The sequence below is a fragment of the Anguilla rostrata genome, chromosome 1 (assembly GCF_018555375.3).
Source record: "Anguilla rostrata isolate EN2019 chromosome 1, ASM1855537v3, whole genome shotgun sequence".
In the NCBI taxonomy this organism is placed as follows: Eukaryota; Metazoa; Chordata; class Actinopteri; order Anguilliformes; family Anguillidae; genus Anguilla; species Anguilla rostrata.
The window spans coordinates 62,196,109-62,217,417 of record NC_057933.1 but is presented as its reverse complement, the minus strand read 5'-3'; the positions used below and the strand labels follow the sequence as shown (position 1 = coordinate 62,217,417).

Here is a 21,309-nt window from a genome sequence, read left to right as displayed (position 1 = left end):
ATAATGCAATTTTGACTGTGGAAACAAATGATAATGGTCCTTCCTCAAAATAAGCTTCAAATAATATCAATAGATAACTAGTTACATATATACAGTTGTTTTGTATGTCAAATTTGTGCAATGATTACAATATAAAAGCTGTGGCGTTGACTGAAGAAATACAGTCTCTCTGGACTGTGAAGTAGGAAAACAGCTATTTGATGATTTATTGATGAGTGACAGGTTGTTTTTACATTAAAAAAATATTTGGATGGGTCATCTTTGACTCTATGAACATTACGTATATGCATAATACGAAGACAATACAAGGGTTAAATTAGTGTTTTATTTAAGTCTCTTTATTTCCCCAACAACAAATAGCAGTATCAAGGGAAAGGGCTTGGGGACTGATATGCTGCCCCCTGTTGTTTGAAATAAAAATAAAATATAACTCCTGAACAAGTCCACCAAGTGAGGGGTCCTTTTCAAGACACTCGATGCTTGAAGAGTGACACCACAGATGTTCTATTTACAGATATACAACTCTGTGGTCATAACATTGAAATCTCCGTCTCTGTCACTGCTGAAGCAAAAAGTGTTCCGTAGTGTCATTATGAATGTTCTTGAAGGGTTATAGCTGAAGACAATATCCATTGTTAACATATAAAGTAGAGTGAGATGTATGTATTACCCACTGGAACATTGTCAGCATAGAAGTATGGAGAGTAGAAGGAATGTTGTGCTGAATGTCTGTTCAGCAAATAGAATATCTGTGGTACGGATGAATGCACATATTTCAGGCCATCATTCTGCAAAGGACAAAAGCTTCCAGCAGAAAGAAGGCTCTGTAATAGAGGGGAAGGTGATTGCTTTTGCAAGCCTGTTGCAGCCCTGAAAAAGCTATTCCATTAGCTCACTAAATTGAGTGTGGTCTGGTTAATGGAGGTGTGACACAGAAGCCATTGTGTGCGCTAGCTGAAGGACAGTAAGTGTTAATTGGTTTCCCTGAATCTCTAAGCTCAAGCACCCAAACTGTGTGCATGAACTACATTCTACTCTCCCTCAGCACGTGATTGGACTGGTAATCTAGCAAAACAGTTTACCGGATAACATTGTGCCAGTGTGCAGTGTAGTCCCAACATTTCCGTAAGTGGCTTTGATATGATTTTTGACCTCAAACTAATTTGAGTTCCAAAATCATATCAAAGGCCATCTCGATATGGCGCATAGGGATGGAAACACAGAACAGCACTCTCGTTCTGTCGTTAAATTTGGCAGTTTGGCCTTTAGGGTTGATGCTGTTTTCTCTGTGACTAAGTACCACTAGATTTGATAATGAGCCTCGTGCGGATCAAGTCTGAGTTTGGCAGGAACCATAGTTTCTCTTGAGATAGGAGGGCAAACATAATTATCTCCTCTCGCCTTGCCGGTCTGAAATAGTTTTCTGGTGAGAGCAGCCCTACATACTTCACAGTGAAGGCCAGAGAACAGATCCAGGTCACCTGTGATGGCAGTATGGACCGGAATGTTCCATGTTTCCATCAGTCCCATTCTGACGTAGAGAAACTCTGTGATTTAGGAGACAATATTGTCGTTCCATAAAGGCTATGGAGTTACAACTGCATTTTTAAAAACCATATGAAAAATGACAGCTCAGACATGAATTGAATCAACTTTGACAGAAATACGAGGTTCGGTGAGATAAATGATCACCAAAGGGAATTAATAAAATGTGTTTTCTGTAAAATATTGGAGTATTTGCTTCTATTTGTAAGTTAAGGACAGGTCTGGAATGATCCCAGAGTATAATGTCATCTGACAAAAATCTTATTAGCGGGAGGAAAACCGTGAATAGGTTTCAATGCAGTGAAAATAATACCAAAGGCAGGGATATGGGGAATGGGAGGGAGGAGAAAAAGCCTTAGTCATCACACTGCAAAAAACATCCCGCATTTCTCTCTGTTACCTGTACAGGGAAGTTTGCAGGCTTTATGTAAGGGTGCAGTCTGCTCATTCCCTTGTGTGTTCACAGGGGTCCCACAAAGAAACAGGGACACCAGAGCTTTTGAATGCTGGGTTCCTCTGCCAGCATTAGACTGCACACATTTCTGTAACACTGATATAATGGGGTGTTTTATAAACACAGCACTGCCCGAACTGAGCAGGATTAACACCTGAATATCATGTTCACTTCCTCCTAAAGCTCCTCAGACAGCTCAATGTGTTGCACAAGGCCTTTAAACAGCTCAACGGCTCGTACTCCATCAAGCAGTACATGTAATATTTACTGACTGAATGTCAACAGCATGCTATTTCATAGACTTTTAATGTATCAGTCAGAGACAGTTTTGTTACGTCAGCTTTAGTGTGTGCGTGTGTGTGTGTGGGTTGTGTTGTATTTTTCTATTTGATTTGTGGGAGGAATTTTCTCATTGAGGACATTAAATTTATCTAATTCAGTTAGATAGCAGCAGTCATTCCCTGAACAGATTCATCAGCTGCAAATAAACAATGTGGCAGCTATGATGTGGAGTTGAACCCTAGGGTTTGCTCCCAAACTTCAACAAGTACTGCATAGCGTGTCATCTCTTCAGAATTCTCCAGTATCAGGTCTGTATCTTACCAAAATGTCCTGAAACTGAATTTTTTACTTCCAAAAATCATATGGATTATTCATGCTCCTGGAGGACCGGATCTGGACACCCTGGGTAATTATTGTCTCAGTAAGGGAGGGGTTTGATTGCAGTGTGCTGATTAATTGCCCCCAGGAGCGTGAAGTTAGGTTTATGCAGTCATCTGAAGAGATATGACCATGTCAGAGCGCCCGGGCTTTTCTGTGTTATTGCTATGTCTTATCACTCCCATGGACAGCGGTGGTAAATGATGGCACAATGTGTGGTCCAGCGCTGTGTGGGGAGCATTGTGTAGCAGGTGGACCCGGGCGTGCCTGGGGAGCTAAGCTCCACTGATAAGAGAAGAAATATAAGAGGAGAAAGAGCCAGGCCAGAAAAAAGGGAAAAGAGGAATGAACTCACAAAACTAAAGCGTCAAGGCTGGTATTAGTGTAAGTGGGATACATTTACAGGTGAAGGCTGAAATAGGGGATGGGTCAGTCCATAAATGCTGTGATTAGAGAACATGGAAAACAAGGAGAGAGACATGGAACCTGTCTGCATAATAACCTAGGTGACACGACCGATACATACTGTACAGGCAACAAAGGTACGCTTCTGCTCAGTTATTCCTGTGGTGTATACATGTAGCAGAGCTGAGCTCTGTAGTGTGAGTACCAATAGTACCTGACTTTCTGTACTGTGCAGGAAGTGATGTCATCGTCTGGAGTCCAAACAGGAGCCTGATTAGTCTCCTTGGCCGGAGATCTCTTGGTGCAGCATGCAAGTGTTAAAGGTCAAAACCTGCAATAGGTCTACCTCCATAGACATATATTAGACCTGCACTTCCAGCCTCTCCTCTCAGTACCCCAGTATCATGCCACTGTCAACCCTCCAACAGCCCACCAAATCGGATGCCCTAGCCCCTCAGGCTGGCCACCCCTCCCAACAGCTGTCACCGGCATTCCGCCACCTGCCTGACTGGGGCCCACTTTGGCCGTCTGGCGGATGAGGGCCCTGACCAGCGGTAGGCATGAAGAGCCTATTTTTAAAAATAACGGACAGATAAATGTTCTGATGAAAATAGCCCTGTCTGTTTATGCTGCTTAAAATGCACTGTACTGGTAGACCTGTGCTCTACAGTACAGTATATTCTGCACCAATCTTACCTTTCTAGCTTAGGAAAATCTATCAGCAAGGGAATAACAATTACACACCAACTCTCTTACCTCTCCAGCTTAGGACATCTATCAACAAGGAAGTCACTTAGTTTAAAGGCGTGTCCAAGGAGATAAGGAGGCCACTTATTGAACCAAACCTGTAGTGCAATTATTTACACTGTGTCCAGAAATTCAAGTGCAATCCATTACATTACATTGCATTTATTTGGCCAGTCCAAAAGGAAGGAAGAAAGTAAAAACTAACAAACATTCACCCATGCTCCCGTTTAGGGCAGCAGCATTCTGCACCAGCAGATGTTAAAATACGGATCACCATAACTTATGGTATAAGCCGTTTTATTACCCTGGAGCTTTCCATTTTTCTCCACCTATTACAAGGGTGGATTTCTTATTTAATGTAACATTTAAAAACCTGGCATCCCTGCAATTACTGCCATTTCTAAGATAAAGGAAAGCTAGGCTATAATACCTAAACATCAACAAAAATAATTTGTAATGCTTCGTATAAACCCACTCCTTTCCCACCATCTACTTGCTAATTTCCTCTTGTAAGCTCCTACATGTCCCATAATTCCTGGACACCAGTAAAAGCACATGTCAGCACGACTTTAAGTATCTCTCAGAAACCACGCCGCATAGACACATAACTGTTGCAACAGATGGAAAAAATGTTTCAAAGCAAAAATTTGCAAAAGATGTGCACCTCTGGCAAACAACAATCAAATGAGGAAATACCAAACCAGTTGAGACAGGACCACATTCCCTCTGTAGGGATGGAAAATAAGATGGTTGGGATGATACATTAATATCAAACTTGCATATATTTTAACATCATGTCATATAGGCATGTATAAAAATATGTATGGTTATTTACTGGACTGTCACATTTAGCGAATAGGTAGAAACAGATGGACTCAAAGACTCATGATATAATATCTGCCTTGCCCCACCCCCTTCTCCAACCCCCTACAAGACCCCACATCCCTTCCTCTGCATCCTGGATGTGTTTATTTTGGGTGCGATGCTGAGTTGCCTTGCACCTATAAATCTTCAGTGGGCAAGACGGAGCTGTAAGTCATCTGTGTTTCGGCATCCGGCTCCACCCCCAAGCTAAAGTCCCTCCCAGAGCAGTTGCTGGGTTGCAGGCCGGGCTCTAGGGCCATGGCAGTCCAGTGGTGCCCGCAGTCAGGTGCTTTGACAGGCCCCTAGTGGCAGGCAGTAAAGCGCAGCACAGCAGCGCAGAGGGAGGGAGACTGACGCAATCCGCGGCGGGGGTGCAGCGGTCGTACATAGCGGCAGCACATCGGCCGGGCCCAGGTGTGGTAAAGGCCTCTGTCGGCCATTCCCCAGACCTGTGAGGAGACGCTGCTGCTCCCATCCTTTATCTGCTAATACACTTATATGCCCCTGTCAGCACTGTCCAGACCCGCCATACTCCTCTCTTCTGCTCTCTTCTGCTCTTCTGTCCGCTACTCCCCCCAGCTTTTTTCCCCATTATGCTGTAGCATTTTCCCACTTGGAAACTTGGAAAGGCAAGGCCTCTGTGATGGCTGGTGTTTGGGTAATTCAGGAGTGGGACTGCAGTGAGCTCTCTGGCTCACGTCTTTTCACTACCTCATTTCCACCAATCGCGCCGCTTCCCCTGCCTTAAAAAAATGTGTGCTATTCTAATTATTTATTTGCTTGGCAGACAACCTTAGCCATAGCTTACATATTGCATATCATCCATTTGTACAGCTGTATATTTACTGCAGTGGTTCGGGATGAGTGCCTTGCTAACAGGAGCAACAGCAGTGCCGTACCTGGGGTTCAGATCTGTGGCCACCTGGCTATGAGCCTCACTCACATCACTTCAGTACCTTTAAGTGAATACAGTGTGGACATAATACAGTGGAGGCCGAGGTTAGATCTGTGGTGCAAGAGTCTGGTTTCTTTAATTGGCAGAAGCCTAATGAATGACCCAATTGTACTTGTACATATTGCCTGTTTATACAGCTAAGTGTTTTGCTTAAGTGTATAATGGCAACAAGATTTAAACAAGTGAGCTACTGATTACAAGTCTGGATTCTTATCCTCTGTACCACTCTCCAATATTTTTAGTAGATGTGCACTGTCTAATTTGCAAGCTAAACACATTTGCTGTTGTAATTTGATTCCATGAATTTGTCTCATCGAGATCAGGATTCTTAATGAAACCAAGACATATGTGAACCAAAGTCACTGCCCTCTGTTACTGTCAAATGTGTCAAAGTTATTTTAAAGGAGTTGGTGATACTTGGATTTTTTCACTGTCTTGGTGATGCAGAAATCCTGCTGATTTTGCTTTAAAACTCGAAAAAACACATGGGATTCTTCCTGTCACCCATGAGCAGATCTTTGTCTCTCCACCAGCGTCCTGGTCTGCAGACTGTCTCAGGTGAAATCATTACACTGGCTCAGTGGAAGCAGAGCTAACAACAGGTGGTCGGCCCCGGCAACCGTGATGTCAGCACCTAAATCAAGAGGCTCTCTTCCTGAATGGATGCATGCCTGAGCTTTCTCACTGCCAGCAGAGCGAAGCAGAGCGTCTAGATGCCTTTATTTCTGAGGGAAAGAAAAAACTGGGAAGGGACAACGTCTTTCTCGGACTGGATTGCTCTCTCTCTCGGGTTGGACGTCTCTCTCTCGGGTTGGACGTCTCTCTCTCTAGGGCTGGACGTCTCTCTCAGGTTGGACTTCTCTCTCGGGTTGGACGTCTCTCTCTCGGGCTGGACGTCTCTCTCTCGGGTTGGACGTCTCTCTCTAGGGCTGGATGTCTCTCTAGGGCTGGACGTCTCTCTATAGGGCTGGACGTCTCTCTCAGGTTGGACGTCTCTCTCTCTAGGGCTGGACGTCTCTCTCAGGTTTGACGTCTCTCTCTCGGGTTGGACATCTCTCTCTTGGGCTGGACGTCTCTCTCTCAGGCTGGACGTCTCTCTCTAGGGCTGGACGTCTCTCTCTAGGGTTGGACGTCTCTCTCTAGGGCTGGACGTCTCTCTCAGGTTGGACGTCTCTCTCTCGGGTTGGACGTCTCTCTCTCAGGCTGGACGTCTCTCTCTCGGGCTGGACGTCTCTCTCTCAGGTTGGACGTCTCTCTCTAGGGCTGGACGTCTCTCTCTCTCGGGTTGGACGTCTCTCTCTCTCGGGTTGGACGTCTCTCTCTCGGGCTGGACGTCTTTCTCGGGTTGGACTTCTCTCTCGGGTTGGACGTCTCTCTCTCTAGGGCTGGACGTCTCTCTCAGGTTGGACTTCTCTCTCGGGTTGGACGTCTCTCTCTCGGTCTGGACGTCTCTCTCTCGGGTTGGACGTCTCTCTCTAGGGCTGGATGTCGCTCTAGGGCTGGACGTCTCTCTATAGGGCTGGACGTCTCTCTCAGGTTGGACGTCTCTCTCTCAGGGCTGGACGTCTCTCTCAGGTTGACGTCTCTCTCGGGTTGGACATCTCTCTCTTGGGCTGGACGTCTCTCTCTCAGGCTGGACGTCTCTCTCTAGGGCTGGACGTCTCTCTCTAGGGTTGGACGTCTCTCTCTAGGGCTGGACGTCTCTCTCAGGTTGGACGTCTCTCTCTCGGGTTGGACGTCTCTCTCTCGGGTTGGACATCTCTCTCTTGGGCTGGACGTCTCTCTCTCAGGCTGGACGTCTCTCTCTAGGGCTGGACGTCTCTCTCTAGGGTTGGACGTCTCTCTCTAAGGCTGGACGTCTCTCTCTCGGGCTGGACGTCTCTCTCTCAGGTTGGACGTCTCTCTCTCAGGCTGGACGTCTCTCTCTCTCGGGTTGGACGTCTCTCTCTCTCGGGTTGGACGTCTCTCTCTCGGGCTGGACGTCTTTCTCGGGTTGGACGGTTCTGGGCTGACCAGTTAGACGTGTCTCCCAGGTTTGACGGGTTGGACGGCTCTCTCTCAGGTTAGACGGGTGGACCCCTCCCCTGCTTTTAGCTGGGCTCGTGAGTGAACAGTTCCATCAGGGCCCGTGGCTTTGCTTTTCCACACATCTGCTTTCCGACACAAAAGCTGCAGTGGAGATCGACTCGCGCTCTCTCAGAACGGCGCACGTCCCCTTGGGCTTGTCTCCTCCTGAGGTGATGGGGGAAGGGGGGGGGAGGCAGACGCATACTTTCGGCTTTCTGAGCCTGTGTTTGTTGGAGGTAACTCTGCAGTACATTCCTCATTGTGTCACATCTGCCTGGAAGGGGGGAGCAAGATCATTGTTCACAAAGTCCTCCAGATCCTGCTCGCTGTGCAGAGCAGGCCAGGGATTCCTGACACTATCCCCATCCCAAAACCATAGGAGGATGGGATGACTGATCATCCCAGCATGCACTTGGTTTGTGATTGAATGGGATTTTTCCCCTTTGGATGGAAGCCCAGTGCCTGCAAACGTGCGAGGATGTGTGTATCCACAAGCCCTTGGGGCTTTGAAACAAAACACCTTCAGTGTTAGCGTCTGCAGTGTTGTGTGTTGTTACAGGCGTGTGCCAGGTTTTATTTGGGGTTAAAGAGGCCTTTGGGGGTGAGGAACAGCGGCGGGTGGCCTCCTTGTGGCCCAGCAGTGATGGGGGCCTCATTCGAACCTCAGACTTCACAGTTGGTGGCATCTTCCTGGTGCTTAACCTTGGCTGGTGGTTGTAACAGAGCAGCTTTATTGCCTGAGTGGATGGTGCTCATGCTGTAAGAAGGTCGCTAAGGTGTTAACAGCATCAAAAAACAGTGGCAAAAATATTTTAAAGATGGGTGGTACCTTTTGGCTATGATACCTGTTCATTTGAGTGTAATTGCTTCTTGTCTATTTGTCTCTGGGGTCAGTTTTGGAAATTGTAGCTTTGAAATTTGCAACTGCAATCTTACTACATTTTTGCCTTTCTGTCCTGATTGAAAAAAATGTCAAAAAATGAATTTTCACATGCCAGTTACTCAAGGCTTAATGCAGCCTTATGCCTTAATGTTTACTTTACATTCTGCAAAGGTACAACTGCAGCCCTGCATGTGAGAATCGAACCTGCGGCCTCCTGGTTCACAGTCGGCTGAGCTTCCCCTTTCCCTCTTCCTCTGGAGTCCCTGTACGCTTCTCAAACCTCAGAAGCTGGTGGTCTTGCCTGCGTGACAGGCGGCTGCGCGGCGCGGCGCTGCAGGAGGGCCAGTGCGTGGCCCCGAGGGGCCGGCTCAGCCGGTCAGCCGCGTATCTCTGTATGGGGCCTTTGTGTGGCCTGCCGATCACCGGCTCCGCCTCATTACCTGTCCGTCTCAGTGAGAGTGGGCAGCGTGGGGGGCGGGGAGAGCCAGTTTATAATCCCACGGGCCGCTGAGTGACTCTTCGCAGAAGCAGGTGCTGCTAGTGAAAGGTGTTTTTGTCTTCACGCAGCACAAATGAATTTGACCTATTCTGCGCTATACATGCTAGATGTTGAAGGTGTCGCATATCCACCTTGGTCTGCAGCCTGTTTCCAAAGCAGGAAGGAGCCCCTTGTAGTGAGTTGAACGTGCAGAAGATTCTAAGCAATGCTCAAAACACTAGGATATTGTGTGATATTAATATTTCCACATCTTAACTGCAATTTTGAAAATTGTCCAGTCTGTTATTGTTCATATATTGTAGGAGAGTGTGGCCTCTGGCTCTAACCGCATGTGTTATGTGTAAAATAAAGCAGATTCAGAGGTGAAAATCACTCCTCTGTTTGCTCAGCTACCTCTAGTCATTAGTGTGTGACATGTTCATCAAAAGAATATTTATTGGTCTTCATGTACTAGAGTAGACAGTATAAAACTGAACTGCCATGAATAATATACTGTAAACAGCAGTGAATAAAGGTCAGTAACGGCACAGTGTGCATTAACAATTACTCTCTGTCTCATTGGAATAAACACATCCACTGAGTAAAGTAGATAATAGACTGGCTGAAGGTCAAGAGCTGTGGACTTTGATGAGAGACCTGCTCAGACAACTAAGTTTCTGTTGGAGGTGGTGGGGTATTTGTCACTCTAGAACAAATAAATCCCAATGCCCAATGCAGTGAGGGGGACACTGTGCTGTAGGATATGCCATCTTTTGGATGAGATGCTCAGCCGAGGTCATGAGTCACTATGGTCATTAAAATATCCCATGGGACTAATCACAAAGACCAGGGGTTCCCTGGTCTCTAGATCTCTAGGTCTCTCAACCTGCCATGAAACATCCCCCAGTTTAATTGGCTCCCTCTGCAGCTCAGCTGATGTGCGGGGTTTGTTCTTGTTTATAATGGTGGCCATGCATCACTCTGGTGTGTTAGACAATGGTAGTGACTGGGGAGGGTTCCCCCTTCACTGTAAAGAATATAAGACCATGAGATGAAAAGCACTGTACAAATGCTATTATTATTATTATTATTATTATTATTATTATTATTATTATTATTAATAATAAAATATATTTTATTTGCCTGTTGCCAGTGTGTGTGTGTGTGTGTCTGTGTGTCTGTGTGTGTGTGTGTGTGTGTGCTTGTGCGAGCATTCGTATGTGTCGACTGAGTGGGTTGAAAGGGTGGAATGGGTAAGTGATAGGGTTTCAGGCACCCCAGCGATGTTAAAGTCAGTGGTGAGGCAGTCCCAGAATTAACTGACACACTTATTCCTCCACCTGTTGTGTGCCACTTTCATTTTTCACTGTATCCTGTAACACAAGCTCATGATTCATGATTAGTAATGGCTTCCCTGTGAGACCCCAAACTCCATTTCTCCCAGAAGGAGAGAGTATTAATAGCTTTTCAATACACAGCCATTCATTGTGTGACCTAGAGATATGATTGGGTTTGTACACATATGTCAATGCATTCATTTTTCCCAGGTTCTGTGGGATAGTAGGGGCGATCGTGGGATACGTTCTCATAATGCAAGATTAAGTTAGCTGAGATATGCCAGGGTATCGCTCTCCCAGGATAAACTATCCGGGTAGAGAAACCTGATCTTCCTAGAAGTAGCAATGGTTTTATGTTCTGCACAGCAGAAGGATTGGAGGTCCACAGAGGGAGGGCGGGCACAGAGTGTTATTAAAGCGTGCATTACAGCAAGGAGTGTTAATACACATGCTATTATTTCATCATGACATGAAAAGACCTTCAGTGTAAATATAAACTGCCCATTATGCCCATCTCTCGAGAGAAGGTGGCTATTAAGTAACTCCAAAATTGGATTACTCCGCCTCCTCACGAAAGAACGTGAGCGAGCGTTCGTAGTTTTTTTTTCTTCTTCGGCGTTTCTCAGAATCGTGTCACAGAAGGTGAGACGCAGTGACATAATCCGGTCGCGGCGCTCGCCGGGCCGCTCGCCGAGCCTCTCGCTGATGCTGTCTCGCTCTCGCGCCGCGCGGCCCCAGACAGGAAGCGCGGGGACTGTGAGGCCCTCTGGGTAAAGTCGGGCCCGCTCCCAGCGGCGGCCGGCTGCTTGTGTGGCCGCAGCCTGAGTTCCCTAATCAAAACCGCCTCTGTCATGATCCCGCCATCTGTCTCTCATCAGCGCACGGGACTCATCTGAAGAAATGCCAACAGAAGTAGCAGGAACAAATGAATTAAAGTATGTATACATATAAAGTATGTTTACACACATACGCACACACGCAGGAAAACTGACCCACTGAACTCGTAAGACATTGTTTTCGTCTTTTGGGTTCTTGCTTCAGACCCTGACTAATCTGAAGTGATCTCACCGTTACCTGAGTTTCTGCTTAATGGTTTCAACCTGACTGCATTAATCTGATTTTATTGAACCGGTGCTCGCTGCTTGTTTTCGTTGAGGGTTTAAGGAAAGATGAAAGGGAGGAAACTGGGTCGACAAAAGAGGCATTTTACAATGTTGCGCTCACTTTGGGAGGTCTTCCTCCCTAATTACTCCTGTTCTACTCGCCATAAATGAGGAACAGGATCCACCCAGAGACAGACAGAGAAAGAGAGAAAGAAAAAGAGAAAGGAGAGGCAGGCAGGGGTAAAGTCACTATTGTTATAACATTCCCTTTCTCGTGACAGCGGAGAGTTCGGTGCATGAAACCAGATGACTTGTCATAAAAACACCGGGATGGAAAGAAGAGGAGGATTTTGTCTTTCTGCCACGGCGGGGTTTGTGCTTTGCGGCGGCCGTGCCAGCGCCACTCCTCCCCGACGCTGCTTGGCTAGCCTCGCGCTTTCGGGCCGACCGCGCTCACCTCCCAGAGACTCACCGATCCCGTCCCACGGGAGCGCTCGCGGCTAAATGCGGCGCGGCCCGCCCATGGAAGACGCTTGCAGCGGCCGTCCCCAAACAGTGCGGTCGTAGGAAGAAAACAAAAGGTCACAATTTCGTGAGGCGGTTTCAGAGGAGAGGAGTTTACGTTGTGCGGAGCAGTGCTAGGGCAGCAGGGCGGCAGTGTAGCACACTGCTTAGGGAACTGGTAGTACCCTTGTGCAAGGTGCTTAACCTGAATTGCTTCAGCTAAATATCCAGCTTTATCAATGGCTGTATGTGCAGCTATTCTGTGGAGGTTTCTCAGGAGAAGTGCGTCTGCTAACGTCAGTAATGTGCGTGGGGAAGAGGTGGGTAGTAGCTGACTCTCAGATGCAGTGTGGGCTGTGCAGAGTTTAAAGTAGGTTTGCAAACACAGGGTGAGCCAGTTTGTCATCCGTGACAGCCGTTTGTTTGAGATGCATCAAGTGCCACGACAGGTTCTGCATTCAGCAGTGACCAGTGTCCTGTTTTGTTTTGTGTCCGGACAGTTTCTGAAGCATATGGTTAAACCCCTATGATGTATGTAGACTCCTGTGATGAGGGTGTCCTCTGCTGGTTCTGCCTCGGCATGGGCGTGTGTATGTGTGTGTGCGTGCGTGTGTGTGTGTGCGTGTGTGTGTGTGTGTGTGTGTGCGTGTGTGAGCGCACACCCTAGTGCACAGGAGCCCACCCACAGCTTGTGAGAATGAACTTCTGCAGATGACAAACATTGACATAACACAGGTAGCAAACCTCTCACACACACGCACTCTGGCACTCGCATTGCGGAAGATGGCACTGAGTGCAATTTCACATTCACTGCTCCTACATTACAATTACAAATGTCCAGCGGGGTTTCTTTTGCTCTCTCTTTCTGTCTCTCTCTCTTTGATGCTTTTGTGTGCACGCTCCTGAAAGCAAACAGTCTAATTTATGGCTACGGTTTCTGGCTGGAGCTAAGCACAGTGGGGTCTTTGTGGTTTTCTTGAGCAGTCTCGGGATCCAGTTCATGTATTACTGCACTTATGCATCTTATGGAAGGCATGAACAATGTTAGTCATCCTTTTATTTGATTATTTTTTTCTGGGAGATGCACAAGTGTATGGGCGTGGGAGGGGAGGGGAGGCGTGTGTGACCCACTTATGATGGACGTTGCTCAGAGGAGTGTATCCAGGGTGCTCACAGCGGCAATAGTGCAGGGTTAAGGATCAGACTGCGCACTTACACACCCAGGACAGCTGTGCTTCACATGAAGCTTATAATAACGGGTCATATTAAGCGTTCGTTATTGCAACATTTGGAGTAAAAAGCATGACGCAGTGTAAAGAAAACTTTCCAGTACTACCTGGAGACATATTATAAACGACTGTCTTACTGGATATTGTCCCTGGTCAGGTCTTTATGCAGATATTTTTAATGGATTCATTTGTAGTTAATGCTGTGCTTATGCTGAAATTATTATTTTCAGTGAAAATAGGAGGCTTTCAAACAACTGCGTTTGCAGGTGTTTTGTGTATGTGGGTGTGTTGTGTGTCAGTATGTATCTGTGTGTGTGTGTTTATGTGTGTGTGTGTGTGTGTGTGTGTGTATGTGTGTGTATGTGTGCGTGTGTGTGTCTGTGTGTCTGTCTATGCGTGCGTGTGTGTGTGTGTGTGTGTGCGCGCATGTGCGCGTGTGAATGTGAGTATAAGTGTAATAATTATAGCGAGGCGTGCAGTGAAAGCTTAGCAGATGCTGAGTGAGCAGGAACTGCTCCATAAAGTCTCTGTGGTATCCGTCCCTGGGCTGGGACCCACTCTCCTGCCAAGGAGATTCCATGGCAGGTTCTGTCACTGCCTATGGCAAGTGTGCGGAGGTACTGTACATATATATCACGGCTCATCATTTTTACAGCTATAATTATCATAATCACCATATGAAGTTATGCTGTAGGTGATAAAAGTAAACTTTGAGTAACCGTAGAGAGGCGGAATGACACATGAGTAAATGATGCACCAGTAAAATCTCTGGCTCTCTGTGGACACTGAGTGTTTTTCTGGAATATTTTCTGCGCTCATTTTTTCCGTCTCACACTCTCTTCTGTGGAAGGCCTGTGCAGTCTTAAGATCCAGGCGTTGACTGACAGGGACAAAATATCATCTGGGCAGCGATGCCCTCAGCTGTTCTCTTTCTCTCCCTCTCTTTCTTTCTCTCTGTCAGACACACACACACACACACACACAAACTCACAAACAAACCCAACCGGCCTGTTCATAATCCTAACAATGAGGTTTAATTAATGTGCAGTGGTTGACCTTTTACACTCAGAGAAACACAACACACAAATTGCCTCAGGCTCTCTGGCTGTCTGGTGACCCAGATGTTCTGAATGCCCCCCCCCCCCCTCTCTCCAGAACAGACCATGACGGAAGAATGGATTATCCCGCTCTCCCCGCCTGTGTGTGAGAGAGACCCACAGGGTGTGTCATAGGATCCCCGCTCTAAGGCCTCTTCCCCAGGGCTCAGCACTCCTGCACCTGGCTCAATATACGACCCCTGCTGCAGCTCTCTGGATCTTTTCCCCCTGCAATACACTGCACTGCACAGCCCCTACCTGTGTGCGTGTGTGTGTGTGTGTGTGTGTGTGTGTGTGTGTGTGTGTGTGTGTGTGTGTGCATGCGTGCATGCTTGTGTGTGTGTGTGTGTGTGTGTGTGTGTGTGTGTGTGTGTGTGTGTGTGTGTGTGTGTGTGTGTGTGTGTGTGTGTGTGTGTGTGTGCATGCGTGCATGCGTGTGTGTGTGTATTTCCAAGAGACTAAGAGAGAATGAAAGAGAATGAGAGTCGGTACTTGCATTGTAGTAATGGAAAAATACCCCACCTATGCTATCATCTGTTTATTTATTTATTTAAGAATGATTTCCATGGCCTGGTTTCTTTGAATGGACAAGTACTGTATTTCTTCTGGCTACACATGAGTGGCTGCTCTGCTTGCATAGGTCATCCATTCATGTCACACCAGCTTTCCTGAGGTTGTCAATCCACACAGCGACATAATTAATGCAGGAGGCCATCAAGTACAAAGCCTGTTATGCATCCCTTTAGAGCTCATTAAGGGCTCCAGACAGATGACAAAAGAGTGACACCGGAATCTTCTTCTTCCCTTACTTCTGTCTCTTCTCTCTTTTTGAATTTTTTCCCACTTTGTTCTATTACAAAATAGAGAGAGGCAAAAAGGGCAACAGTCTGTGGGTGCTTATCTGTGCCAGCTGGTATGGAACTAATGTGAGGTGAAGTATCCCTCATTAGAAGCGGGCTTCTTGCCCCTCACCAGTGTGTGGATGCAGGCAGGGTAAGAGCTGTCTGTTTCAGCAGATGTGCTTCATTTTACAGTCCCTGACAGATTCACTCTGGCCAGTACTATACACTATACAGGTATCACACAAAGGCTACTCCAGCAGATACTAGTTAGGAAAGACCAATGGCTTTAATAGGGATGAACATTTCAATGCTGGTCAACCCTTGAGTAAATAATAAGTAAAAATGAAAGAATAAATATGAGTAGATAAATGAAGCCGGATTTGAATTTCAGGTAACTGTGTCAAGAACTCATGGCCAACTGGCCATTACTCACAGCTATTGAAATCATTCCTTTGAATCACTTAATTCAGGATTTGTACATCTGAGGCCAGAAACGTCAACCTGGGCCTGCTGGATGGCTCTTTGTGTTAAGAGACTGTTCATGTGTGGGGATGGACTGCATGATCTGGTATAAAATCAGGACTGTGCCAGTCCTGACAATGGGCTGCTGCTATTGGCCATAGCATTGCTAAGGGAAGGGAGGGATGTCGATTGGGGGGATGTCTGTGTTTGGTAGTGTACCATCAGCCCCTTTGGTTAGTTGAGAACTTACTTGTCTGTATTCTCCAGAGCTGGGGTTGCTGCAGTGAGCTCAGCTGATGAATAAATCGTCCATTCCAAACTGAAAAAATATGGGTACATTTTTTTAAATAGATGTCTAGCCAACTAGTGTGGAGCAGCCAAATATCTGAGCAACCAATTGTCCAATTACTTGCTCCTGTAAATTATGTTTAAAAGAGCTGTAATTCCTAAACAGACCACCCTATATGGATTTAAATGCCCTCAAAGTAAAGCTGACAGTCTGCACTTTAACCTCATATTGTTCCATTTCAAATCTATTGTCCTGAAGTACAGAGCCAAAACAACAAAAATTGCATTACTGTCCCAGTACTATGATAGAAATGAAATCTGTTTACTGAAAATCTGGTTTGGAAAACATTTCGTTTCATTTGTGTTTTCAATAGCTTGGCAACAGCAGAGGTTCTAGCGATTTCTGGAAGGCTCAAAATCCACCGCAACAGCTGCTTGTTTGCATGCCCTTTTCACTATCGTGTAACCCATGACAACTCTCTCATCTAATAAAGGCGTGTTGAGTGTTAGTGACTATGACAGCATTATTCATTATGTTAAGGGAAAGGAATCAATTCAGGCTGTGGTGGAGAGCTTAAGCATAATTTCTCATTTCTCTCACATAAGAAATGGAACCGAGCTCTGTGTAAAACATGCCTGCTAAAATATCATTCATACTTACAGTCCTGCTTGGTAGGAATACGAATGTATTATTTTGTTTCTTTATGTTGTCAGTACACTTTGAATACCATGAAGCCCTGGCTTGTTAGGGGTTCCCTGTAGGGCGGCCCTGCTGAAACTCCCCAAATCTTTGAGCATGAGCAGTAGTGGAGGATGGTCAGTCAGTAATCCAGCGAGTCCTGAACATCCTGCTGGAACCAGCTGCTGGTTCACCGGAGCCTTTTCCCCTCATCAATGCCACGGTCAGAGGAGGGAGAAGCCATCTGGCACCAGGCCCCAGTCTTGATGTTTACCCTCCGAAAGCTCCGCCGGGCTCCCTGCCACATTAGAGAGGCATGATGGGAAGGTGGGCTCTACAAAATCAGAGATGACATGGCGTCATGTTAATCTCCCTCATTTTTCAATCATCATCGCTCGCCTCATTGAGGGTCATTCATTGCTAAATGTGCTCACGGAATTTTTTTTTTCGACAAGTTAAATAATAAAATTGCAATTGTAAAAACATTCATGATACAGTTGAGTTGAGCGCAGCCAGATACACGATAGTTTTCATATTTATCCCATATGTTTGGAATATCAGTGTTGAAATGCAAGTTTACATTGTTCTATGAATGGAAAAGACAAACAGAAAGGACAAATGTATTTTCCCATCGAGCTCAGGCTATACAGTACCTTGTTTTTATGATGAATATCTATTAACATGGTATTTGGATTATGTTAATCCTGGTTGCTAAACTATTGTAGGGTACACAGGAGACATTTTATCTGTAGTTACTGCTTTCCCATGAACTAATGAATCATTCACCATGGTAATAATCTAAAGAATTTGCAGTGAATTATTCTTTGGCACTCGGTGAGTGTGAGACTCAAAAAACATGGAGTATGCTTTGTGGCAGCAGGCACTGCATTATCTGACCGACTGGCCAGTTTTTAGATTGGTTTGATTTGGCCTCACATGTAGATTTATGTGCCTGTGACTCTGTGTGCTCTACATAGAGGTTAAATATTCTACCTTGCTGTTTTTAAGCCTCATGTTCAGTTTTATCCCTGAGGTATCGCTACAGCATCTCCAAAAATTCCAACCATTTATGGTCCTGCTATTCATTCAGCCGAAACAGCTGTTCACCAGTGAAAAGAAGGTTTGTAGAGTCACAAACATGTATCCAAGATAACTGTTTGAATGTATAGCCACTGTGGCTGTTGGTACTGTTCTGTTTGTTAAATGCATGCTTGGGGTGCCTTGGCAGATGTAAGCCATTTTCCCAGCCTGCCTTGGGGGCAGAAGAGAGAGCCCACTCTCTCAGTAGCATACCTGAGGACTCCCTTAGCCTGAGGCGCACCCTCTCCGTGTGTCACAGAGCAGCACAGAGCTGACATATTCAGTCTCGGAGAGCAGAATTCTCTCAGCAGCCAGCATTTAAAGACCCTGCATTTCAGCATGTGTAGGTCAGTCAGCACAGCTCCAGATCACTCCAATCTCTGGATATTCCGTGGAAGTCTAAAACAGTTCAGTTTGCTTTGTGTTGTAAACCGTTACCATGCACTATTTTAGTGTTCCTAGAAATGCAGTGAGTCACAGCAGTGCTTGCCCTATGTTCACCCCGAGGGTCCTAGCTCATTTTTGGCCGGACCCAATGGCTAAGTAACACGTTGCCTCAAGCCAAATGGTTGCGTTTTTTTTGTTTTGTTTTGATTCATTCCCTCCATTTTTTTATTTTGCTCAAGATCTGGGTTGACTTGGCTTCAAAGCTGGTTTTTTTTTCGATTCACTGTAGTGTTCTCCCTTTTCTTCTTGCGCAAACTCTTATTTTTATTTTATACATGTATTATTCAGTGCATTCGGTCTGTTGGCAACTCCAGAGAAGGCCCAATCAGGTTTGAAATCCCAGTGTGAGCGTAAAGACCTCTTTCACAGGAAGGGGGAAATGAAGTAGCTGCTGGCAGGGATGAAGTGAGGACTGATGGGAGTTTTTAGTGTGAGAGGGAGAGCGTGGCCTTCAGGCCTGTGCTGCTGCTGCACCAGGCAGGCCTGTGGTCTGGGCGGGAGAATTCCCATCTCTACCCACACTGCTGGCAGATGCTAGTCCCTCCCAGCCGCTTCAGCTGTGAGGGACTTATTATTCTGCAGGGCAAAGGCATTCAGCAGGCCTTTGTGTGAAGTCCCTCCTCCCTGTTTACATGCGCGCACACACACACACCTCAAACACACACACACCTCAAACAAACACACACGTACACACACACCTCAAACATACACACACACACACACCGCAAACACACATCACACACATACACACACACGCACTCACACACCACAAACAAATACACACACACACACACACACAGCTCAAACACACCACACACACACACACATACACACCAACACACACACTCACACCAATACACATACACTCACACTCCTACATACACACACACACACACACATACACATGGGCATACACACCCACGCAGACACGTACATACCTCAGACAAACACACACACGCACACCTCAAACACACATGACACACACACACACACACACACACTAATGTACACCCTCAGGCATTCATGCATACACATGCATGCATTCATTTTCTTTGGAACCTGCTTGCTCTTCAATTGACACATACGTTGAGTGCGATTGGTTTTGATTTAGGGGAGTGCAAGCTCATAGAACTGAGCAATGTGCCAACAAACAGTATCATTGCACACGTACATGACTCAGAGCCCCATGGCCCTGCATCTCCTCCTGTATACGCCCCAAATCCTCCTTATCCCCATCCTAATACATGCAAAACACACAGACATGCGCACGCAGACGCATTATCAGACAGAAATAAATCTCTGTCGGGCACTTTGACGCATGGATGGGGGCAGCTTTGGAATGTTAATGAGCTCTGTTGTTCGGCAGCCGAGCAGCAGGACAGAACGCAGGCCGCCTTGGGACAAGGTGTTAGTGAAGGCTTCCAAAAAAAAAATGTCTGTGAAGGCCCGACCAGTGTCTGTGACTGTGGCGGGAGGAGGGTTTTGTGATGTGTCCTGGCCACGCTAGTTCTTGCGTGACGTGCAAAGGGAAACAGGGCTACCAGGACCTCCATGGCTAATTGTCAGGCTTAACATTTAATATCTGAAAGGTCCATGACAACAGCAGGCACAGTCAAAAAGATGCCTCATGTAAATGCTGTGTGGCAAGGCACAAAACAGAGATGTACTTACAGAGAGAGGGAGAAGAGGGGGTGATGGAAAAACAGAGAGAATGGGGAGCAGGAGCCTGCAAGTGCGCAGGGCTGCTCACACAGGTAAGGCTGACTGCTGAGTCACAGATGCTCCCAGAAGCTCCTTTTGTGTCTGTGCAGCTGCTCAACACTGCCACACGCTGGCTGGAAGAAAGTAGCACAGCAAGGTGGCACTGAGCCACTCAGACTGTGCTCAACACCTGTGGAAACATATTCATCACTGTCAGTTCAGCTCCTCATTCTGCCCACATCTGAGAGCATCGACCACAATCCAGCGCACAGATATTCATGCAGACACTGTTCTGTCTTTGTGTGGTGTGTAATTTAAGGTTATACTACCTGTTCCAACAGTACAGAATGTCTCCAGAGTTTTGGCATTATCACTGTCCTTTTTTGAAATAGTTAGTTTGAAAGTTTCAGCAGTCAAATCTGAGCCCAAAAACAATATGTCATTTTAATTTGGTACTCTCCGAAATGGGGCGTTGCTGAAAGAGCAGCTTACTGTGGGAACTTGAGCGTGACTCTTTCTGCACTGCGTCCACACTGCGTCTGTGATGAACATTGGGGTCACACTGGGGTTACGCTGGGGTCATAGGGGGGAAGCCTCTGTACTGAGATGGAAGATGGAGCTGATGGACAGTGTGGAAAGTTCCAGATCTCAGTGGAGAAATGGGGGAACTGCCCTGTATGCTCTGGGAATCATAGAGATGGAGTAGTGTGATGCATGACTGTAAACTGATCAGTTCTCTGTCTCTCCCCCTGTCTCTGTAGAGAAACTCTACAACTCAAATGGACGAGAGTTAAGGAGAGCCCTGTTTTCTCTGAAGCAGATTTTTCAGGTAAAAAAAACTTTAATTATACTATTTTACAATGCTTCTGCACTTCTAACCACACGGCTGTGACCATGGAAAAATCTTCACACAGGCATACTGGCACACACACACACACACACACACAGACTCACTCACACGCGCATACAAACCTATACACACTCACACCACACACCTACACACGCACGCACACACACATGCATGCACACCTACACATGTGCACGCACACACACATACACACACACACACACACACACACATGCATGCACACCTACACATGTGCACGCGCACACACACACACACACACATGCATGCACACCTACACATGTGCACGCGCACACACCCGCACACACACACACGCACACAGCTCCTTGGTGAAGTGGCTCACCAGCCCTTTGCTGCTGACTCTTGGGGGAGTACACACTGTCTCTGTGGCAGCTGTATTCCTGACTGTGCTGGGATGAGATGCTGGTCCCGGTGGTTTGGCAGGGAAAGTGTAAATCTGTATTTTTGGAGACAGCTGGAAGAAAGGAGGCTTCTGGTGCTGACAGAGAGGCCTGGACCAGACCTGCAGAGAACACTGCCACTCGTCTAATATGATTATGACACAGTAGTCCTCTGTGAATGGCAGGAAGTCCTTGTTAGTGAAAGAGTTCGCCAGG

At 46.5% G+C, this 21,309-nt stretch overlaps 1 protein-coding gene across 8 annotated transcripts in view; it reads left to right on the top strand.

Moving 5' to 3' along the window:
• Window positions 1-21,309, top strand: part of fhod3b (formin homology 2 domain containing 3b) — a 168,219-nt gene that overhangs the window by 69,031 nt on the left and 77,879 nt on the right. For all 8 annotated transcript variants that reach the window (XM_064347897.1, XM_064347880.1, XM_064347886.1 and 5 more), the window contains exon 4: window positions 20,589-20,656. In XM_064347897.1, coding sequence (XP_064203967.1) covers window positions 20,589-20,656 — 68 coding nt within the window. The remainder of the gene's footprint in view (window positions 1-20,588; window positions 20,657-21,309) is intronic.